Source organism: Cucumis sativus, chromosome 6, assembly GCF_000004075.3.
Source record: "Cucumis sativus cultivar 9930 chromosome 6, Cucumber_9930_V3, whole genome shotgun sequence".
Classification (NCBI taxonomy): domain Eukaryota; kingdom Viridiplantae; phylum Streptophyta; class Magnoliopsida; order Cucurbitales; family Cucurbitaceae; genus Cucumis; species Cucumis sativus.
Genome location: NC_026660.2, coordinates 27,506,576 through 27,529,568, shown reverse-complemented (window position 1 = coordinate 27,529,568; position 22,993 = coordinate 27,506,576). Strand labels below are relative to the sequence as shown.

Here is a 22,993-nt window from a genome sequence, read left to right as displayed (position 1 = left end):
AGAAAGAAAACTTCCACTTTTTTTTTCTTTTCACAAGTAAGCCTGGACAATAGGATTTTCTTTTTTTATTTGTAAAAGAAAAAATTGCTTTTTGCCGACGACCACTGTTTCTAATTCAAGTCTTCTTCTGTACTTTCCATTTCCGCCGCCGCTTTCTCTCCCCGTCGTTTTTTCATAATTATTGAGTGAGAGAACGTATGAGCATCATGGTGGTGGTGGCGAAGGAGGCGAATGTTGTGAAATTCATCCAAAATTTCTGGACACTTTTCCATGGAGGGGTTGATTTTAGTACGGAGATAAATCTGTGCAGCTGGTTTTTGGAGTAGTTTTGGATTTGATATTGATGATAAGGGTGGTATGAGGATTTGATATATATACTAAATTTAACATTTATTGAAATCTTAACAACTACATGATTGAAATTAAATAAACTCTTAAATATAGAGACCAAAATTAGGGGTGTAATCTCAACCCAACCCCTATTATTTTTTGGTTATGCTTGACTACCAAAATGATATTTAACCTAAGTTATTGTTATTATAACTTATTTGACTATATTATAGGTTTAAAAAATAACAATAATAATTAGAAAATAAAAAAGTGTTTAAAAATGAGGACAACTTAAATACGAAAATCGAAAATAAATAGTATTAAAATAAATAAACAATAAATTAAAAAATGTATTCAAATCTCAATTCCATTTACTCGAAAAGTACACCAATTTGTATTATTTTTCATATTTTGTAATGTTTTTTATATTTCTTAATTGAAAAATTTTCCATATTTTAAAATAAAATGTAACTTTTTGAAAACTATTTTTTTCTAAAAAAAATTGGTCTGATCTTTCTAAACCGATATAATGTATGTAACAAAGAAGAAAGTTGGATGTGAAACAATGTTTATACACATAATTCCATAAACAAAACAAAAAACAAAGTGATAGCTAAATATAAAAATTTGTAATTTGTCCTTTTTCAATATTATTCTTCAATATCAGCAAAATTTGTATGCATTTTCCATTTTTTCTTAATAACCCTATTTTTTCTTCAACTTTTATCAAATATTTTAGATATAGAAATTATATGTTTACTTGGATGATTAAAGCTAAATCTCAACAAATTAGTATTAACTTTATGAAATTAAACACCATAATATGCTTTTTATAGATTATATTTACTATTTATTTATATATATATAAAAAATAGTTATTTTAAAAGCTACCAGTTGAGATTAAATTTAGAAAGCGTAAATTAAATATAAAGGCAAAATTAATTTAAATGAAAATATTTTATATGATAGGAAACTATTGTTTGCATATTTGAACTCAGCAACTTTAATTTACGTTACGTTGGATCTCTACCCATTCCCTCTTCTTCTTCATTTCAATTTTCGCACTCAGCTCGGACCCACTCGACTCAACCTCCCACGCCACGCCACGCCCCGCGCCCCGCCCTCCTCTTTATCCATACCCTAATTTCTTTCCCCTTTCTATTTCTCAGTTACCATTTTCTCCACATTCTCTTCTTCTTCTTCTTCTTCTTCTTCTTCCTTCTCATCTTTTTCCTTCCTCTTTTCTTCCCTTTTATGTTTCAGGAAATTCAACAGACCTCCAAGAACCGCCTCCGTCTCCTCCCCTTTCATTAGTTCTTCCGCTATTTCTGCCGGTGATACTTCCATATCTCCTATCAACTCTTCTATTTCTCTGTACACATCATGCTCAGTTGCTTCCTCCCCAAGGTAATTCGACGCCAGCACTTTCAACCCTTTACGGCTACAGTACGACATGTGTATATGCACATCCATACGACCCGGCCGCAGCAATGCTGGATCCAATTTCTCCTTGTGGTTCGTTGTAAAGATTATGATTCTTTCGTCTCCAACACTTGACCATAATCCGTCAATGAAATTAAGCATCCCCGACAACGTAAACTGCAAACCATGAATGAAAAATAAATCTCGAACAACGACATAATTTACAAATTCCAATTAGAGCACCAAAAAAAAAAAAGAACCGACGAAAACTGACCTTGTTATTGTATCCACCATATTCTTCACCACTGTCTCGATTCTGTATTTCCACACTGCAATCTATATCCTCAATCACTAAGATTGATCGATTCCTGGTGGCTAACAGATTCCTCCTGAGATCGCTATTGCTATAGATGGTGGTGAGATCCAAATCGTAAATGTTAAACTTAAGGTAGTTAGCCATGGCGGCAATTAAGCTTGATTTTCCCGTACCAGGAGGACCATACAACAAATATCCCCTCTTCCAAGCCTTCCCCACCTTTCTATAGAAATCTCTCCTTCTAACGAACCTATCCAAATCGTCGATTATCCATTGCTTCAACTCAGGGTCCACGGCCAGCGTATCGAATGTTGACGGATGATCCAGATTCACAGATCCCCAAGTTGCCGCGCCCGCATAGTCATCATAATCATTACATTCTTGGCTAAAGATCTTCACAACTTTGTTCTTCTCTTCAACCTCCTTGGCTGTCTTCAACACATAAGGCAAATAGAAATCAACAACTCTCTCTCTGAATTTCTTGGGGAACGAAAGCTCAAAGTGGCGTTTCTCTGTCGTTGTATCGTGTGAATCATTGGAACAAACCAATTGCCACTGGAGGTGAATGTTTTGGAAGTAATCGGAGATTTCTTGGTCCTTATAGATGGAAAGCGTGATATTTTGCTGGCGGGCAGTTTTGTGGACCTTGAGAATGTCCGTAGAAGGGCTGATTATGGTACGGAGATAAATATCGGCGGCCTGAAAGACTTCATTCGGGGAGAGCCCAGAACTCTCGTCGATAACAAACTTAGTCTGAGAAGAAAGGGATCCGAAAAAGTAGACATAAATTGAAGAGAGAAGGGAAATGAATTTGGCAGGAAGGAGTTCGTTGGTGAGGGAACGGATGAGCATCATGGTGGTGGCGAAGGAGGCGTAGGCGGAGAAGACGGCGGATACGGATTGGGGAGCGGCCATTTCCTTGAAATTGATCATGTTGTGCCTTTTCAGGATTGGGGATGGAAGAACAAAAAGATGAATTGTGTTACTATCTATAGAGGAGGTCTGGCTGTGCCTTTGCCTTAGGCTTCAAGAAAGACGAACACAATTTTTACCCTTTTGCTTACTTTGTAAGCTAAATTCAATTTGTCTGATGGTGCTTTATGAATTACCAAGATTGCAAATATTTAATTTTACATTCAAATTTAGAAATAAAATTTGCGGCGATTAATTGACCCGATTCTTTTTAATTCAAAGTTCACCAACGCTTAGTTGTTTCTTTATTTCTTTTAATAAAAATAATTAGTTAAAAAAACAGTGAAAAAAACAACTAAATAGACGTGCAAAATCAATAACTTACCATTCTTGAAGTCATATAACAAAATGCAATTTGGCAAAATCTCCATTAATATGATTCTTGAAGCTCAAGGCAAAGGAACAACCCGACCTCCTTCAATAATACAATACAATTCCCCTTCTTCCTTACTCTCTTCCACCATTGCCCAAAATGATCAATTTCAAACAAATGGCCGTTCCCCAGTCTGTCTCCGCCGTCTTCTCCGCCTATGCCTCTTTCGCCACCACCATGATGCTCATCCGTTCCCTCACCAACGAACTCCTTCCTGCCAAATTCATTTCCCTTCTCTCTTCAATTTATGTCTACTTTTTCGGATCCCTTTCTTCTCAGACTAAGTTTGTTATCGACGAGAGTTCTGGGCTCTCCCCGAATGAAGTTTTTCAGGCCGCCGATATTTATCTCCGTACCATAATCAGCCCTTCTACGGACATTCTCAAGGTCCACAAAACTGCCCGCCAGCAAAATATCACGCTTTCCATCTATAAGGACCAAGAAATCACCGATTACTTCCAAAACATTCGCCTCCAGTGGAAATTGGTTTGTTCCGCAGATTCACATGATAAAAAAGAGAAACGCCACTTTGAGCTTTTGTTCCCCAAGAAATTCAAAGACAGAGTTGTTGATTTCTATTTGCCTTATGTGTTGAGGAAAGCCAAGGAGATTAAAGGGGAGAATAAAACTGTGAGGATATGTAGCCAAGATATTAGTGGTGGTGATGAGGAATCACCCTTTGCATGGTGGGGCTCGGTAAATCTAGACCATCCGTCTACGTTTGATACACTGGCCATGGACCCTGAGTTGAAGCAATGGATAATCGACGATTTGGATAGGTTCGTTAGAAGGAAAGATTTCTATAGAAAAGTGGGGAAGGTTTGGAAGAGGGGATATTTGTTGTATGGTCCTCCTGGTACGGGAAAATCAAGCTTAATTGCCGCCATGGCTAACTACCTTAAGTTTGACATTTACGATTTGGATCTCTCCAGCATCGATAGCAATAGAGATCTCATGAGGAATCTGTTACCCACCAAGAATCGATCGATCTTAGTGATTGAGGATATAGATTGCAGTGTGCAAATACAGAATCGAGAGATTGACAGAGGATATGGTAGACCCAATGGCAAGGTCAGTTTTCGTTGGTCTCTCTTTTTTCTGTGCCCTGATTGAAATTTGTAAATTATGTTGTTCGAAATGTGGCCTCTTTTTATTATTATTATTATTGTGGTTTGTAGTTTACGTTGTCGGGGATGCTTAATTTCATTGACGGATTATGGTCAAGTTGTGGAGACGAAAGAATCATAATCTTTACAACGAACCACAAGGAGAAATTGGATCCAGCATTGCTGAGGGCGGGTCGTATGGATGTGCATATACACATGTCGTATTGTAGCCCCAAAGGGTTGAAAGTGCTGGCGTCGAAGTACCTTGGGGAGGAAGCAACTGAGCATGGTGTGTACGGAGAAATAGAAGAGTTGATAGGAGCTGATATGGAAGTATCACCGTCAGAGATAGCGGAAGAACTAATGAAGGGGGAGCAGTTGGAGGCAGTTCTTGGAGGTCTGTTGAATTTCCTGAAACGTAAAAGGGAAGAAAAGATGAAAGAGAAAAAAAGAGAAGGGGATGGTAAAATTGAGGAAGTAGTAAAAGAAGAAGAATTAAAAGAAGGAGAAAGTGTGAATTGAGAAATAAATGGGAAAGAAATTGTAGATGGGATAGGATGCATGAAGAGGGGGTGTGTACTGTGTGGCGATGATGATTTATGTGAATTCCAGTTTTTGTGATTAGGGTTTTGTTTGGCTGAGGCCGAGTTGAGAGAATGTGATGAATAGAAAACACCATGCATGATGAACAGCTAATGTTGGTGTCATACAAAATTAATTAACATGAAACATAATGTGATCATACTCATATATTAAATAATAGAAACATAAGTTTAGCAACAATAATGTCATTTACTGGATTCTTTTTTTTATTTAAGTTTTTTAAACATCAATCACCCATTTTTATTCTCTTCTTCTCTCTTTCTTTTTTTACTTTTTTATTTTAATGATTTATTATTCATCGTATTCTTAATCATTTTAAAAAATATCATAAATTCATTTTTACTATTATTTACTTAATTATTTTTAATAACTTTTGTAATAATTTATTATTCCTATTTTTTTTATTATGCCGCTCCTATTTTTTTTAATATGTTTGATAATTTATTCTTTTAATTTTATTATTATATTTTTCTTCTCGATCTATTTAATAACAATGTTTATAATATTTTGATAATTTTATCAATAATAAATGATTTTTTTAAAAAATATGTAATTATTCTATATGTTTTCCTTTCTTTTGTTATTTTGTATGGATCAAGTTTATAATGCAAATCTTAAATCGACATCGTTTTGAAAAAGATCGATCCAAATATATAAAATTTAAATTTAATTAAAGCAATAAAAGAATTAATCAATCAAACTTATAAATAAAACATTAAAAGAATTAACAATATTCATAATACATATACTTTTATTTGAATGAACTCAATACATCTAAAATATAAGAAATGAAAGGAAAACATATAGATTAATTATATAAATCTTTTAAAAATTATTTGCTAAATCTTAAATTATTAACCAAATTATCCATTCCTTAGTAAGATTGTTATGAAATAGATTGAGGAGAAAAACATACTAATAAAATAAAGAAGAAATTATCAAACATATTAGGTAGACATGGAATTGTGTAATAAAAAATAGAAGATTATTACAAAAATCATTAAATAAAAAATAATTAAGTAAATATGAATTTGTGATTTTTTAAAAAAAATTATTACAAAATCATTAAGTTAAAAATAACTAAGTATATAATAGTAAATAAAAATTTGTGAAAAAAATTATTAAAAATCATTAAGTATATAATTGGTAAATAATTCATTAAAATTTAAAAATTATAATAATAAAGAAAGAAGGAGAGAGAATAAGAAGTGATGAATTGGTGTTTAAAAAAAGGAATTTATTAAATAACAAAAAAAAAAAAAAAACAAATCCATTTTACTTAAATTATTTTAAAACCACCCATTTTCCCAATTTAAATTCAAAAGCATCCTAAACCCTAAACCCGCGTTATTTTGAATCTTAATTCTAAGGTGGGAGCAATATAGGTAGATTGAAATAAAGTTGGTTATTTCAATTGTGATAGTGGTAACGTGGATACATATATAACAACACTATATATATAATTATAAAAGGTAGATACTTTATTTTTAAAAATATATAGCTTTTTTTTGTAAACTAAAAATTTGAAGATACTTTCATTCCAAAAAATCACAACCACTCAATGAGGATAAATATGATAATTAAAAAACATAAAGATAAAAAGAGTATGCAAAGAGATTTAATATAGTAGAGATATGAATGGTGATCCAATAGGGACTCATCTATTTGTAATATATTATTTCTCAAGGCCCTCAAAGCCTCTTTTGACCTTTATGACTCATTTGTAGGGTCTACTCAATTGTCACACCCCTTTCAATACCATCCTCTTTTAGCCTAAGAGACCCTACCTGCCATTATTTGAGCACCTCAAGTCTTTTCACGCAATTTAAACTAAGTATTTAGATATACTCTTATAGATTCTCAACACTTCTTAGTCACCCATCTCTCAAGTCCTCAACACTTCCTTCAATAACGCAACCTAAACAACAAAACAACAACTTAATACTAAGCTTTGACTTTCTTTTTTCTTAATTTACTAAGCTTTGACTTTCTTTTTTCTTAATTTATAAATTCTTGAAAAGAGTTGGATTGAAGACTTTATTCGTATTGACACCATCTTACTCCTACCACTGTGTTCATGGTGGAGCTGACCCATATGTAGCTTTTTCATTTGTAGAGTTAGTGTTTAAAGTTATTTTTTCTTTGGCCAAATTTAAGATTTTGTAATTTTGGAAGATTTTATTGTGAGATTTTTTAGTTTATATTAAAGTTTTGGTTTAGATGATATCCATAATTAACTTTAAAATGGGTTGTTTTGCGATTATAAAAGTTAAGAAAATTTTAAACAAAGCTTAAACAAATTACAATTGTATACCAATAGTTTATATTAAAGTTTGTCTTTCTTACGTTGAAGGTTCAAGAAATTGAATCTATAAGCTGAGATATACATAGTATTTTTATCATATACTTTAATATAATCACACAGTTTATAATTGAAAATTTTGTGTAATATATGATGGGCTCTTTTCACACTCACGCAATTTATTGCAATAACTAAACTCGAACCCAACAACTCTGAGTCCACTTGGCCTCTGACAAAGACGGACAAAACCCCAATCACAAAAACACAGGGTTTCCTTCTATTCCCTCGATGCTTAAGCACTCCACCCACCAATTCACATCGGTATTCGCCGAGTGAACCCACGCCCTCGCCCACGTCCTCTATATCCATATCCAGTTCTTCTCACTCTATTTCTCAATTCCCAGTTTGTCTTCTTCGTTGCCTCTTCTTCTTCTACTATTTTATCCCCTTCTTCTTCTTCTTCTTCTACTTTTTCTTCTTCTTCTCCTTTCTCTTCTTTCTTCTCCTCTTTCTCCTTCCTCTCTTCTTCTCTTTTACGTTTCAGAAAACCCACCAGTCCCCCAAGAACCGCCTCCGTCTCCTCCCCCTTCATTAGCTCTTCTGCTATCTCTGCCGGGGCCACTTCCATTTCTCCGATCAATTCTTCTATTTCTCCATACGTACTGTGCTTAGTCGCTTCCCCACCGAGGTAGTTCGACACCAACACCCTCAACCCTTCACGGCTACAATACGACATGTTTATATGCATATCCATCCGACCCGCCCGTAGCAGAGCAGGATCCAATCGGTGCTTGTTGTTCGTCGTGAAGATTATGATTCTTTCGTCTCCACAACTTGACCACAATCCGTCGATGAAATTAAGCATTCCCGACAAGGTAAACTGCAAATTATAATCAAAATCCTCAACTCAGTTTTTTATTCCGAGTAATGTAATTCAGATATTATAATTAGAGCACAACAAAGAAAAATGAAAACTAACCTTGCTGCTGGATTGATCAAAATGTTCTTCACTTTGGCGATTTTGTATTTGCACGCTGCAATCTATATCCTCGATCACCAAAATTGATCGATTTGTTGTGGCTAACAAAACCCTCCTGAGATCGCTATTGCTGTACATGTTTGTGAGATCCAAATCGTAAATGTCAAACTTAAGGTAGTTAGCCATGGCAGCAATTAAGCTTGATTTTCCCGTACCAGGAGGACCATACAACAAATATCCCCTCTTCCAAGCCTTCCCCACTTTTTTATAGAAATCCTTCCTTCTAACAAACCTATCCAAATCCTCGATTATCGATTGCTTCAACTCAGGGTCCATAGCCAGCGTATCAAACGTCGCCGGATGTTCTAGATTTACAGAGCCCCAATTCCCGCCACTGTCGTCATCATACTGACATTCCTGGCTAAAAATCTTGACAACTTTGTTCTCCTCTTTAATCTCCTTCGCCCTTCTCAACACATAAGGTAAATAGAAATCGACAATTCTGTCTCTGAATTTCTTGGGAAACGAAAGCTCAAATTGACGCTTCTCTCTGCTTCCACCCCCATTGCGTTCATCTACGGAACAGAGAAATCGCCACTGGAGGCGAATATTCTCGAAGTAATCAATGATTTCTTGGTCCTTATCGATGGAAAGCGTGACTTTCTTCTGACGAGGGGTTTTGGTGACCTTGAGAGTATCAATAGAAGGGCTGATTTTAGTACGGAGATAAAACTCGGCGGCCTGAAAAACCTCGTTCATGGCAAACCCAGAATTCTCCTCAATGACGAGCTTAGTCTGAGAAGAAATAGAACCGAAGAAGTAGACGAAAATTGAAGAGAAGGAGATAAGTTTGGCGGGGAGGAGTTCGTTGGTGAGGGAACGGATGAGCATCATGGTGGTGGCGAAGGAGGCGTAGGCGGAGAAGAGAGCAGAGACGGACTGGGGAACGGCCATGTCTTTGAAATTCATGATGTTGGGCGACCAAAATTGGGGGGGATAGAGAAATCAAAGAAAGGAAATAGTATTTATAGACACGAAGTTGAGCGGTGTCTTTGCCTTGGGCTCTAAGAATTATGATCGGAGATAGCGTCCTTAGAAAGCAAATTTCGTTTTGGTGATTTGGCTTTGAGTTTGTCAATCTGCGTCCCCATGGTAGTCGCCACGCTTTTGGCCTTTTTAAATTCAATATGCAACTATTTTCGTATATAAATAAGGTTTAAATGGTATTAATTTGAATGAAAAGAGTTTGTTGCCACTTTCTTCTACTTTTTTTTTTTTTTTCCAAGTCTTCTCTTACTACTCTCCTTTTCCAATAATGATATATCATAATCAAACTTTTGTCTTTTTTGAATCCATTCCCAAGATTCCCAACCTTTCTACACACTCTTCCATCTCTAAAAAAGGGTATATTATTATACTATTTTTAAATAAATAAAATAGAAGACGTTGTTCTTATTAAACACAAATTAATTACAATATTTTCTTCTGCGGTTCGGGAATGTCTAATCCACCCTCAACTATACCACAAATCAACAATACTAATTACTAAAATCATTAAAACTAGGTTGTCACTAAAATCATTACTAAAATCAACAATACTAATTAATAATGTGATTTTATGAATCAATATTATTATTAAATGAATACCACCATCTATAAGCAAAGAGGTAAAATCAAATTAAGACGCTTACATAAAATAAGAATGCAATACTTAAGACTTTTTAAAATCATCATTCAAGTTGGTGTCAATACAACAGAGAAATTAATAATCATGACAAAAATACTCAAACTGACATTAACGGTAGCGTTTATTAAAGGCCAAGAATATCATTGTAAAATTATTGTCAACAACAATGTTACTTAATATATAAGAAAACACAAATATATTTGTATAAAAAAAGTGTCAAGAATGTAGGTTTTGTTAGCATTGATAGAAAAAAAATGCAAGAAATGTTCTACTTAGATACATGAAAAATGTCAATATGTTGTATACTTTATAGTATTACTTAAGAAAATTTCAATTTATATACCTAAACCGTGGAGTTTTTATCAATTTGAACCCTAAACTCTAATAATTGTATTGATTCAAAACCTTAAATTTAAATGTTGTATCAATTTAAATCATAAAGTTTTATGAATGCAACCATTACACTAAATATAAAAATATTTTATTTTATTTTCTATACATATAATTAATTATAATTAGAGTGGACGAAAGAACCAATGAAAGAAAGGTATAAAATGAGGCAATACATATGTAATATGTGCATCAGCAAGTATTGTGACAATAATTATTAGTTAGAAAAGGTGAAGTCCAAGTTTAGTGGGTAGAGAAATAAAAACAAAAGAGGGGATACCCACATGCCCAAATTCAACAAGCATTTATTTTTGTCCTTCAAATTTGCCGTGAAGACCAATGAGCTTCTACAATTATTTTAAATCTTCATACAATTAATAAATTATTATCGAACATGTAAATTAATATAAATTGTTTTATATATTAATCTAAACTTAATATATTATCCATGAATTTATAAATTTTTTCGTAATATTGATATTTAACAATATTAAAAAGTAACCTAACGAGTTAATAAAATAAGTTGTTGTATTAAGTTAAGTATTTTTCCTAGCCAAAGAACGAAAGAAATGGGTGCAATTGTGTTTATTTGACCATTTGGAAAAAAATGGAACTTCTCATTTTTCTACATTTTATTAAATGACTTTGAATGCATTGGCTGACCAGATCAAAGTGATTTGCCCCATATAATTGGACACATAGTTTTTCTATTCTTTTCTTTTTTTATGGTCTCGAATTTATGGGATCTTTGATACATAATGTGAATTCTCTCTTTTTTTTTTATATGTATAATTCAAATCTTGAAAATAATATTTTTATGGTTTTCATTATATTTCAAATTTTAAAGTTTAGAATTATATTAAATGAAAATAAAAGCATATTACTGCCAATTAATTTTAAGCAGACAACTACAATTGGTTTTTTGATTAATGCATAAATATTTGGAATTGCTGCAATTGATTAACCCAAATCTCAACTTGAAAAAAAAAACATAAAAAATTGAATCCAATTCCAACCCAATTCAATCTTTACAATTTGGTTTTAGCAATAGATATTGTTGGGGCTATTTGAACACTATTACCAAATTATTATTAGCAAGTATGGTCATACCTAATAAAACAACTTTAAATAATTTATATATAAAAAAAAGGTAGGAAGAGTATATACTATATAACAAAATATATGATTAGAGAATTGAGTATAAACCCATAAAAATAAGATAGAATTGAGTTGAATATTAAACTTCAATCTTAGTATATAGTTTATAAGCGAGTGTGTGTATGTATGTATATATATATATATATATATATATATATATATATATTTAATTTGGTTAAATGCACACATATGTAGTAGCCGTTACACGATTTTAATTATTTGAATGGAAGCATGAACATAGCTATAATACCCGTCATTTAGTTCATCTTCAACTTCAGGCCGCTATACCTTCATTCTCTTCTTTCCTCTCCTCCTTTTCTCCAGCTTCCATTTCAGATTCATCATCAATTTTGCCCTTCCTTTCTTCTTCATTTCTCATTTTCTTATCTTCCAGAAACTCCATCAATTCCCTTAATGCTGTATCACCGTCTTCCCCTTTAAGCAGCTGCTCTGCCACCTCCGCCGGTGTCACTTTTGCTTTCAAAATCAACTCCTCGATCTCACCAAACAACTGATGGTTCTCAATCCCAAGGTAATTGGACGCCAAAAGCCGAAACCCACAAGGGCTGCAATACGACATGTGAACATGAACGTCCATTCTTCCCGGCCGGAGCAATGCCCCATCCAACTTCTCTTTCCTGTTCGTCGTGAATATAATAATCCTCTCGTCCCCGCAGCTCGACCACAACCCGTCAATGAAATTTAACAAACCCGATAACGTCACCTGTGTTGTTCTCCTCCTAAACGGTATGTTTTCTTCTTCAGCACTTTCCGACTCTCGATCTTGAAATTGAATCGAACAATCAATATCCTCCACCACCAAAATCGAACGATTTCCCATTCCAATCAGCAATTTCCTCAGATCGGAATTACACTGGATCTCTGTTAATTCCAAATCATACACAGCGAATCTCAAGTAATTTGCCATTGCTGCAATCAAACTCGATTTCCCAGTTCCTGGCGGACCGTACAACAAATACCCTCTCTTCCAAGCCTTACCCACCTTCCTGTAATACTCTTTCCTCTTCACAAACCGTTCGAGATCTCTCAAAATGAAATCCTTAATCTCAGAGTCCATGGCGAGCTTCTCGAATGTGGCGGGGTGATCGAGATTGGTCGGAATCCATAAATTCGAATTGTTGCCGTACATGTGACGGAAATCAAAGGTGTAGATCTTCAAGGTTTTAGTCTGCTGTTTCAGCTCTTTAGCTTGGTGAAGAATATGGGGCAAATACGATTTGAGTACCATGTCTCTGTGTTTCCTGTGAAAACAGAGTTTGAAAGATCGGACGGTAGAACGGAAAGGTAACCGAGGATTGTAGAGATTTTGTTCCTCGATTTGGCTACAAACGAGGACCCAGTGAAATTGGACGCCATCGAAGATGTCAGTAATTTGCTGGTTGCTTTCCATGGTGGTGGTGATGTTATCTTCCTTCTCGGGCTTGGTGACTTTGAGTCTGTGAGTGGAGGGGGAGACTTTGGTGGCCAAATAGGTGTCAGCGGCGTCGTAGATTTGGTTGGGGCCGAGGCCGTCCCTCTCGTCGATGATCATAGTGAGTTGGGAGGAGAACCGGTTGAAGATGTCTCGACAACCATGGTACAAATAGGATCGGAGATGAGGGGGCAATAAGTCGTTGGCGACGGAGCGAGCTAGGACGAGGGTGGCGGCAAAGGAGGCGGCGGCAGTAAGTAAAGGCTTGACATTGGCGAAATTAGGATGGGAGGAAGAGGGGTTGGAAGGCATGGTGGAAAATGAGGAGTAATGAATCAAAGAAGTGGTGAAGTAGTAGAAGGAAGAAGAATCATTGAAGTAAATGGCAATGAGAAGAGTGGATAAATAACGATCTGAGGTGGCCATTTTCAGGATCCATCGTCTTGACCAACGGAAAAGAGACTCAAAAGAAAAGTCTTTTGGGAGGTGGGGTCAATTCAAAATTCTATTATTTTAATTCAAAGTCTATGTACCACTATCAACCATATCAAAGGTATATATCAATACATGAATACATTGCTAAGAAAAGTAATTATAACTTAAGAGAGTCACGTAATAATTAATATGAGTGCGACCCACACGTGACTCCCAAGCGACGACTTCCATTCGCCCACTCCCCCCTTCAGTCTTCACACACTGCCTAAAACTCTCCTTTTCTTTCCTTCAAAATTTTTACATAAAATAAACATCCGACCCGTGGACGTGATGTTGGACTTACCCCGTTGTTGACGTTATTTTTACGTTCACATCAACGACGTTTGGGATAATACACGCTCGACGTCATTCCTTTAGCACGCGCGGTTAAAGTATTCTAAATGTTTTACTTTCGACATTTTGGTTGATGGTCTTATTTATGACATTAAGAGTATAACTTTTGTCAACGTTTTTTCCATTTTTCTGACGCACTACTGCGTTGGCAAATCCATTATCCTTGTAGTGATGTTATAATAAAGGGTCTATCATCTTTATTCATGGATGTCGGTCAACAAATAGGGTTTTATAAAATTACAAATAATTTTTTTTTTATAAAATTCATGACAAATGAATGAAAGATAAATTACAATTAAAATTTGAATAGGGTTTGATTTAAAAAGCAAAAAGTTATCCTTACGTAGTTATTTAAATATATATATAAAAAAGAAGGCAAGAATGTGTTGGATTGAAAATCCGATCTTGAAAAAAGAAAATAAGAAGAAGAAAAAAGTATTTAGGTGAAGAGAATTCATTCTCTCCTATGTCTTAGTTGGAACCCAAGCAATATTTCAATAAATTAGAGGTTGATTTTTCTCGGGAGACTTATTAAATTAGAGGTTGATTTTTCTTTTACAAAGGAAGCAAAAGTTTCTCCAATTAGTATTTATTTGACTATTGCAAAATGTGACATTTTCTTTTCACTTCAACTCAACTCCTAATTTGGATCCTTTCTTTCCTGGCTATTCAATATTTCTTTACTAATTTCCGTCCAACTTTCTAAATTAATCAACTTTAACACAGTACACACTGTCAATTTCAATATACCTTTTATTTTTAGTTTTATCTAACGTATTTTCTCATCCTTTACAAACAAAAAAAAGAAAAAATACAATTAATTGATTAATTTCAACATAGTGAGGGGTAAATTAGTAAATATGTTCTTCGTCATCATCGTCATCACGGCCACCGGAAAACATTATTTCTCTGTTGAAGCTACTCTACCATTTTCCTTCCCTTCCTTCTCCTCCTTTTCTCCACCTTCTTCATTTTCCCTTCCATTTTCTTTCCCTTCTTTCTTCCCTTCCTTCTCCTTCTCTCCACCTTCTTCATTTTCCCTTGTTTTCACCTTCAGAAATTCAATCAAATCCATCAATGAATTGTCACTCTCCTCGCCTTTCAGCAGCTGCTCCGCCACCTCTGCTGGAGTCACTTTCGCACCGGGAATCAATCCCTCAATTTCACCGAACAACCTATGGTTCTCAATCCCATGGTAGTTGGACGCAAGAACTCTAAATCCACATGGGGTACAGTACGACATGTGAATATGAACATCCATTCTTCCCGGCCGGAGTAAAGCCGGATCCAGCTTCTCTTTATGATTCGTCGTGAATATAATTATCCTCTCGTCGCCGCAGCTAGACCATAGTCCGTCAATAAAATTCAACAAACCCGATAACGTCACCAGTCTTCTCCTCCTCGAAGTCGATGGGTCTTCTTCTTCATCCTTTTCCGAATCTCTGTCTTGAAACTCAACCGAACAATCAATATCCTCCACCACTAGAATCGAACGGTTCGCAATTCCCATCAACAACTTCCGAAGATCCGAATTGCATTCTACCCCTGTTAATTCCAAATCATACACGTCGAATTTCAAGTAATTCGCCATTGCTGCAATCAAGCTCGATTTCCCAGTTCCTGGAGGACCGTACAACAAATACCCTCTCTTCCAAGCCTTACCCACCTTCTCGTAGTACTTCTTCCTCTTCACAAACCGTTCGAGATCATTCAAAATGAAATGCTTAATCTCAGAGTCCATGGCCAGCTTCTCGAACGTGGAAGGGTGATCGAGATTGGTCGGAATCCATAAATCGGAGATGCTACCATACATGTTCTGATAGTCAAAGGTGTAGATCTTCAAGGTTTTAGTCTGCTGCTTTAGTTCTTTAGCTTGGTGGAGAATGTGGGGTAAGTATGATTTGAGAACCATTTCTCTGTGTTTCTTGTGAAAACAGAGCTCGAAGGATCGAATGACGGATCTATAAGGAGACCGGGGATTGTGGAAATTTTCCCGCTGGACTTGTTCACAGACGAGGACCCAGTGGAATTTGACGCCATTGAAGGTGTCAACAACTTCCTCGTTTCTTTCAACGGCGGTGGTGATGTTATCTTCCTTCTCGGGTTTGCTGACTTTGAGTCTGGCAGTGGAAGGGGAGATTTTGGTGGCTAAATAAATCTCAGCAGCTTCGTAGATTTGGTTGGGGCCGAGACCATCCATCTCGTCGACGACCATGGTGAGTTGGGAGGAGAATCGGGAGAAGATGGTTCGAATGCCATCGTAGAAATATTCACGGAATTCGGAGGGGAGTAAGTCGTTGGCAATGGAGCGAAGGAGGAGGACGGTGGCGGCGAAGGAGGCGGCGGCGGTGAGAATGGCCTTGGCGTTGGGGAGGTTAGATTGGGCGATAGAGGGATCAAAAGCCATGGATGATGGTTGGGGCGGAATTTAGCGTGGAAGAGAGGGAGTGTTAAGTTAGTTTAAATAAGGAAGAAGAAGAAAGCATGGGAGTTTCCTTTTGCGTTGGTCTTCATCTTTGTGCTATGGGATTGACCAAAAGTGTTTAGGAGTCTTTGTTGTGGTTGTTGGGTAGTAAATTAGAAATAATAATGGTAAAATAAAATGTGTCGAAAATGATACGTAGAAAAGAGGTGTCCGCCTCCACCATCGTGTTTACTTTTCGGTATTGGGGTCTCAAACTCGAAAGAGTTGCTCTTTGCTTGCCCACCAAGAAATTTGAACCTATAAACTCAAATCTTCCTTTTTCTTAAATAATTTAATTCATTTAAATCCTAACTATTTTATCTAACCATTTAAAAGCACCAATTCTCTTTCATGTTTTTTATCCTATCACACTATTACTATATATCTGTTTTTTTTTTTTTCCTTTCTATTTCTTAATATATACTAATCCTAAGTTTTAGGTATAATTCTCAATAAATCAATCTCAGTATCTTATGTTTTTTTTTTTTTTTTTTTGCTGATTTTATAATGTGATTACTACTTCACCATTTTTCTTATTTTTTTTTTTAATTTAGTAAAAAATTTAAAATTAAGTTATAGATTTTTTTTGCTTGCTTGGTTGGTAAGTTTGCCTTTTTTATATATATATATATATATATATAGCTTTTTAAGTAATTTAAAATGTATGTATAAAAGTTAGGCACTACTAAAAAAAAGAGTCTAATTTGTCAGCTGGATTTCAAAATGGAGTGAAATACCCAAAGAAACATGTAAGCCCATTGCTTATAAATGGGCTAGAAGCCCAATTGGTGAACTTACTTTCAAATTTCTTTTTATTATAAGAATAAATTGGAAGGGCAAGAAGAAACATTCTAATTTATTATCATCATCACCCAATGCTTCCATATATTTTAAATTAGGAAGCTTAGCTTTCTAATTAATAACAAAATCCAAGAGTCAATTATGAAACTCCCATCACAGTCATATGGATTCTTTCTATTTTCTTCAATTATGGATTATGATCCATTCCTATTCTTCTTTTGTTTCTGTCGCCTTCTTAGCTTCTTCTTCTTCTCAAATCAAGAATGGAAGCAGGAGGATGAATAATAAGGAGAGAAAAAAGTGAGACCAATGAGTAAGAGAAAGAAGGAAGATTGAGAAGAGTTGGTCATATGTTCTTTTCTAAATATATAGATCAAATAAGATAATTGAATTTGAATTAAAAGTTAGAGTGAGAAAGGAAGTAGAAAAGAAAAAGATGATGATGTCAATAGTGAAAGAGAAGAAGAATAAATGAGAAATTCAATTAAGTGTGCAATGATATGATATGATATGATTCTCCATACAATTGATTAATGAATGAAAAAGATGAAGAAAGAAATAATAGTGAAGAAAAAGGAAAAATAAAGAAACAAAAGTTAAATAGAAAGCAATCCAAATATGTGATTGATACGATGAGGATCAAAAGGCATTTTATTTTGCACCACAAAAGGAAATACTGAATGATATCTAATATTTTATAAACTCAAACTCAAACTCATCATTCATAAAGGATGGATACAAAACCAAATTTTTAAAAATAAAAAAGGGTCATTGTCAATTGAAAATATTCTAATTATGTTCCTTCTAATTTCAATTATCAAGAGTCACACAGCACACAAAAATGAAAAGATAGAATCATTGGTTCAAAGAAATGAAAGAATCCAAAACGAAAAACATATGAAAAATAGATTTTAGAACAGTTTTGATGGAAAGTTTGATCCTTTGTAATGGAGGCGGAAGTTGATGAAGAGTGAGACAAAAAACAGTAACATAAGAGGGAGAGAATAGTTGGGAAGAACATGTGTAATAAGACAGAAAATCCAACAAGGTTAGAACCTCAAAAGAGAAAAAGAAATAAAAGTAATTGGGGTTGTTTTGTTGGGACCCTTGAAAGGAAACAAACAACAGCAATCCATCGAAGCAAGAAGTTGTTTTATTATGGGCATTGCCGGCCACAACACTATAAAAAACCTTTCCCTATCATTCATTCAACTAATTACTTTCAGAGTTGTTATCATCTTACGTTAGCATTACCCACTGCTTGGTAACAAAGTTACTGCTACACATCCATTTTAATGGCCTTTTGGTTCCTCTTATACCATCATTTTCATATATATAAAAGTGTTCACAGACCTGACCCTGACCCTGACCTTTACACTCCAAGAACCTACCCTCCTTCCCTCTCCTGGGTTTCCCCACAAAACATATCCTTCAAAATTTCAAAGTGGGTCCTTTCCATTTCCATTTTTCTATAGGAATCTCCAAAGCCATTCTCCATATGTAAACCCCCGACCAAATTTCAGTATCAGTTTTCCATATATATTCACCTTTTTCAAAATACTTTTCCTGCCAAATTTGAGGAAGTGAAAAGGTAAATTGATGCAAGGAAAGAGAATAAAGTGGGGTCCAAAAAGGGAAAAGTATAGGGGGAGAGGAAAGAAGAGGCAAAGATTAGTGGACTCCTTGTTATTACCAAATCATGCTAATAATAATCTCATAACTACAATATGTTACTATCAGTTCAGATCCACAAAAGTACCCTAGTTGAGAAATATAATGAAAGACAGCTATATAGAAGTATAAAAGATCAACCAATTAACGCCAAATACGAATGCTCAATCCACATGTATAGTCTGATTGATCTCCATCAAATAAAATATTGGTGGGCATCTAAGGAGTCCTTCAATTATATGTTACAAGCATTTAGTTTAGACCCCATATAAACATCAAATCCATATATCACAATCATAACTATAAAAGAAAGTGAGTGGTTATTTTCCACTATATGATAAATATATTCTATCAGTAAACAAACATAATAGACCCCAACTTGAAATAAAGATTAAACACGGGTGGATATCATATAATGTGTCGTTTTTATGGTATGAATCTTTCCATTCTCATGCTTAAGCATCCAAGGATATACATTGGCGACCATTTAAATATATACCACAATCTTATCTTGTGAACACTCTGACCCTCTCTAATATTTATATATTGCAGCATCTCGGAAGAGTAATCTCCTATCACATTGGAACCATTCATTGTTTTCATCAAATAGTCTCAATCAGAAGAGTTCGAGGGAGAAAAGTTGAGGATGTTGTGTAAGGAAGGGCTTGTGTTCATAGCTCAAATGTATTTTAACCCTACAGTGGCAGCACTTCTTTCCATAGCTGTTTTAGTGTTGGTTTCGAAAGTTTGGTGGAGAGTGAGGAGCAAGAATGATGGAGGAATTCCTGGTTACTTGGGGTTACCTTTTGTAGGGGAAACCTTCTCTTTTCTTTCTGCTAATAACAGTACCAGAGGGTGTTACCACTTTGTCAGACTCCGCAGGTTGTGGTAAGTGGTTCTCTCCCTCATGGTGATTATGGATATTCTTTACACAAGCACTTTCATCAAAATGACTTCTAATATTCCTTTAATATGATTCAAATTTTCCTCATTCAAGGCCATCAAGTTTGGACCGTCTTTCTAAATTTTGAAATTTATATATTTTAGATGATTTCTTCAGCTTCTCATTTGATAATCTTAGAGCATTTGGCTACAAAACTAGACTTTGTCTATCATCGGATAAGAGTTAACTCCAGTGAATTTGTACACTAAAACTACTGGTGAGAATGGCATGGCTATTTGAGAAGATAGATCTACACAAACATATACACATGCATGCATACATACATTAGCATATACATCCCAGGCAGTTTAGAACATGCAATTGATGACTGTGGTGGCACTAAACCAGGCATGGTAGGTGGTTCAAGACAAGGCTATTTGGAAAGATACATGTGTTTGTTCCAAGCGCAGAGGGGGCAAAAGCAATATTTTCCAATGATTTTGTCCAATTCAACAAGGGATACGTGAAATCCATGGGAGATGCTGTTGGAGAGAAGAGTTTACTATGCGTTTCCCATGAGAATCACAGAAGAATTAGACGTCTTCTATCTGATCCTTTCTCCATGACTTCTCTGTCTAAGTTTGTCAAAGAATTTGACGACATGCTCTCCAAAAGGCTAAAGAAACTAGAAAAAGATGGGAAAAGTTTTGTACTGCTTGATTTTAGCATGAAGGTTACAGAAAATAAAATTTTAGTAATCTTTCTCAAACTTGTCTGTTTGACTTGAGCAGACAACATATTTTATTTTTATGTTGTGTGATTTGCAGATAACATTTGATTCCATCTGCAATATGCTAATGAGTCTAAGGGATGAATCTACACTCAGACAGATTGAGAAAGACTGTACAGCCGTCTCTGAAGCCATGTTATCTTTCCCATTCATGATTCCAGGAACTAGGTACTACAAAGGCATAAAGGTACAGTCGGAAACTTTAAGATATAGACACCAAATTTACTTGTACAAAACAATTCAACGTGGTTTTTCTTTACTCCTTTCAACTTTAGAAACATATATATTAATTAACAACATGTTGAGCAGGCAAGAAAACGACTCATGGAAACATTTAGAGAGATAATTTCCCGACGGCGAAGGGGAGAGGAGTCACCAGAAGACTTCCTGGAGTCAATGTTGCAGAGAGATTCATATCCTTCAAATGAAAAGCTGGATGACTCAGAGATAATGGATAACCTATTGACACTGATAATTGCAGGTCAAACCACTACAGCTGCTGCTATGATGTGGTGTATCAAGTTCCTGGACGAGAACAAAGAGGCCCAAGAAAGGCTGCGGGTAAGATCCAAAACCTGTTAAGTTACTTTGAAAAAAACTAACAAACGTTAACATTAACCACACCTCTTCATTCTTTTCATTCCAAGCACTTCTGAGGAGTGAATACTAATAAGTAATACCCATTTCAAATTTCCAGGAAGAACAACTGTCAATTCTACAAAAGAAGGAAGATGGAGAATTGCTTACCCTTGAAGATCTTAAAAAAATGTCCTACGGTTCAAAGGTTATAAGTAGCCTAAGTTTGTCCTTATTTTGTAAGAGTATACAGACTGCTTCAGATTGTAAAGAACTTTATTCACAATGTACGAAGTGGCAATTGACAACTTAAATCATGTACATTGCAGGTTGTCAAGGAGACATTGAGAATGTCCAATGTTTTGCTGTGGTTTCCTCGTGTGGCACTAGGGGATTGCAGATTAGAAGGTAAGTTTCTCATGTCACTGTCATTTTCGTGTCTTTGTGTAGCTCACCAATTGCGTAATTAAAAACCACTATGTGGTCAAGAACTTTTGACTTTTCTAAAAAATCTTAAATTATTACTTTCTTGTCATATGATAAATGAATGGATTGTAGGAAGATAGGAGTAGCCAGAAGGCTAAATCCAATCATTGCCCATAGAACTATTTCTGCCGCTAGAATAGTAACACCATATAAAGAAAGGCATTCTATCTATAGGTAAATAAACAGAAAAGGATGCCATGTGGACTTGGTATGCAGTTTTTGAACAAATTGATTCAATAGAGGGTAATGGGAGCCCCATCCAACTCACTTTGCACGTGATATGCAGATTTTGAAATAAAGAAAGGGTGGCATGTGAACATCGATGCAACATGCATTCATTATGACCCAGATGTGTACAAGGACCCCATGAAATTCAACCCTTCCAGATTTGATGTATTTACCTACAATTGATCACTGTTTCTTCTTGTTCTTTTTTCCTTCTTTGGCTACTAAACATATATTATTGTTAACCTATGGGGCATACCTCCAGGAAATTCAAAAGCCATACAGTTTCATACCTTTTGGATCTGGACCCAGGACCTGTCTAGGAATTAACATGGCCAAATTAACAATGTTGGTCTTCTTGCACAGAATGACTGGAGGGTACAGGTGAGTTTGTACATTCCTAGCAGTAGCCATTTCATCATGTTCCAATATATAATTCAGAATTTTTCCCCCCTTCGTCTTCTTATCCTTATAACAGTTCCGCTACCTTTGTATTGTTTAGGTGGACGGTTGATGATCCAGATCCTAGCCTTGAAAAGAAGGCACACATCCCTAGGCTGAGAAGTGGCTGCCCCATTACTTTGAAAACCTTGTAAGATGGGACAAGCATAAATGGAGGAATTTTATATCAGGTATAGGTGTAGATACGAGCAGCAAGATTCTAATCCATGGCAATGAGATAAAATGTGAGGAAGCAGGTGGATAATATGCATTATCATGGCCTCTAATTATCCACTCTTTTCTAAGCTTCACAGAAAAGCAAATTAGAAGAAAAAAAGACAAAAAGGAACTTTGCAACGCTGCAGTGTGAACAAAAAAACTATTACTGGAGTCTATATGAATTCCACTATAATTAGAGAAAACTAAGTTAAGCAAGAGTTCCTACTTGTCATTTGTCATGCACTCCATAAGATCAAGTTACCTGTTAGGTTTGATTTTGCACAAAGGCTTTTCTCTCGATTCTCCATTGAAGTATGTATTTTTTTAAAATATTCTTATATTTATGGTGTGAATATGTATGTAGTGCTTGATAACGTTAACGTTTCAATGTTATATGATATACATGTCCACTACACAAGAACGAAAATATTCTATACGTTTCTATAGAAAACTTCTCATGTGAATAGCCACAAGACTACAAATATTCTGTACTTTGTAGTTTGTAATAGAAAATAGAAACATGACAATTACAATGTTCT

The 22,993-nt window shown here is 35.2% G+C and overlaps 6 protein-coding genes across 6 annotated transcripts; 2 read left to right on the top strand and 4 right to left on the bottom strand.

Annotated features, from left to right (window-relative positions):
* Positions 1 to 1,268: 1,268 nt before the first annotated feature.
* Positions 1,269 to 3,093, bottom strand: LOC101208909 (AAA-ATPase At2g18193). Its single transcript, XM_004149955.3, has 2 exons — positions 2,027 to 3,093; positions 1,269 to 1,929 (listed from the first exon to the last, which is right to left on the bottom strand). Exons 1-2 carry the CDS (start codon positions 2,999 to 3,001, stop codon positions 1,489 to 1,491), a joined length of 1,416 nt encoding a protein of 471 aa, XP_004150003.3. The 5' UTR covers positions 3,002 to 3,093; the 3' UTR covers positions 1,269 to 1,488.
* Positions 3,094 to 3,462: 369 nt separating this feature from the next.
* On the top strand, positions 3,463 to 5,299 carry LOC101209151 (AAA-ATPase At2g18193). The gene is made up of 2 exons (XM_004149956.3): positions 3,463 to 4,484; positions 4,592 to 5,299. The coding sequence occupies exons 1-2, from the start codon at positions 3,513 to 3,515 to the stop codon at positions 5,039 to 5,041; spliced, it is 1,422 nt and encodes a 473-aa protein (XP_004150004.3). The 5' UTR covers positions 3,463 to 3,512; the 3' UTR covers positions 5,042 to 5,299.
* A 2,143-nt stretch (positions 5,300 to 7,442) lies between these two features.
* Positions 7,443 to 9,614, bottom strand: LOC101205377 (AAA-ATPase At2g18193). The gene is made up of 2 exons (XM_004149940.3): positions 8,404 to 9,614; positions 7,443 to 8,304 (listed from the first exon to the last, which is right to left on the bottom strand). The coding sequence occupies exons 1-2, from the start codon at positions 9,370 to 9,372 to the stop codon at positions 7,738 to 7,740; spliced, it is 1,536 nt and encodes a 511-aa protein (XP_004149988.3). The 5' UTR covers positions 9,373 to 9,614; the 3' UTR covers positions 7,443 to 7,737.
* Positions 9,615 to 11,679: 2,065 nt separating this feature from the next.
* Positions 11,680 to 13,461, bottom strand: LOC101209401 (AAA-ATPase At3g50940). The gene has a single exon (XM_004149957.3). The coding sequence runs from the start codon at positions 13,380 to 13,382 to the stop codon at positions 11,913 to 11,915; it is 1,470 nt and encodes a 489-aa protein (XP_004150005.3). The 5' UTR covers positions 13,383 to 13,461; the 3' UTR covers positions 11,680 to 11,912.
* Positions 13,462 to 14,471: 1,010 nt separating this feature from the next.
* Positions 14,472 to 16,409, bottom strand: LOC101205613 (AAA-ATPase At3g50940). Its single transcript, XM_004149941.3, has one exon. It carries the CDS (start codon positions 16,303 to 16,305, stop codon positions 14,800 to 14,802), a length of 1,506 nt encoding a protein of 501 aa, XP_004149989.1. The 5' UTR covers positions 16,306 to 16,409; the 3' UTR covers positions 14,472 to 14,799.
* A 2,932-nt stretch (positions 16,410 to 19,341) lies between these two features.
* Positions 19,342 to 22,852, top strand: LOC101209645 (abscisic acid 8'-hydroxylase 3). Its single transcript, XM_004149958.3, has 9 exons — positions 19,342 to 19,722; positions 20,126 to 20,450; positions 20,545 to 20,694; positions 20,817 to 21,068; positions 21,205 to 21,291; positions 21,413 to 21,491; positions 21,856 to 21,962; positions 22,060 to 22,178; positions 22,297 to 22,852. Exons 1-9 carry the CDS (start codon positions 19,481 to 19,483, stop codon positions 22,388 to 22,390), a joined length of 1,455 nt encoding a protein of 484 aa, XP_004150006.2. The 5' UTR covers positions 19,342 to 19,480; the 3' UTR covers positions 22,391 to 22,852.
* The last annotated feature ends 141 nt before the right edge of the window (positions 22,853 to 22,993 follow it).

Coding starts and splice junctions, on each gene's coding strand:
- LOC101209645 (XM_004149958.3), top strand. CDS start 19,481: ATGTTGTGTAAGGAAGGGCTTGTGTTCATAGCTCAAATGTATTTTAAC. Junction 21,292..21,412: donor AAATGTCCTACGGTTCAAAG/GTTATAAGTAGC, acceptor TGTACATTGCAG/GTTGTCAAGGAGACATTGAG. Junction 21,492..21,855: donor AGGGGATTGCAGATTAGAAG/GTAAGTTTCTCA, acceptor CGTGATATGCAG/ATTTTGAAATAAAGAAAGGG.
- LOC101209151 (XM_004149956.3), top strand. CDS start 3,513: ATGATCAATTTCAAACAAATGGCCGTTCCCCAGTCTGTCTCCGCCGTC. Junction 4,485..4,591: donor ATGGTAGACCCAATGGCAAG/GTCAGTTTTCGT, acceptor TGTGGTTTGTAG/TTTACGTTGTCGGGGATGCT.
- LOC101205613 (XM_004149941.3), bottom strand. CDS start 16,305: ATGGCTTTTGATCCCTCTATCGCCCAATCTAACCTCCCCAACGCCAAG.
- LOC101209401 (XM_004149957.3), bottom strand. CDS start 13,382: ATGCCTTCCAACCCCTCTTCCTCCCATCCTAATTTCGCCAATGTCAAG.
- LOC101205377 (XM_004149940.3), bottom strand. CDS start 9,372: ATGAATTTCAAAGACATGGCCGTTCCCCAGTCCGTCTCTGCTCTCTTC. Junction 8,305..8,403: donor TTGATCAATCCAGCAGCAAG/GTTAGTTTTCAT, acceptor TATAATTTGCAG/TTTACCTTGTCGGGAATGCT.
- LOC101208909 (XM_004149955.3), bottom strand. CDS start 3,001: ATGATCAATTTCAAGGAAATGGCCGCTCCCCAATCCGTATCCGCCGTC. Junction 1,930..2,026: donor ATGGTGGATACAATAACAAG/GTCAGTTTTCGT, acceptor CATGGTTTGCAG/TTTACGTTGTCGGGGATGCT.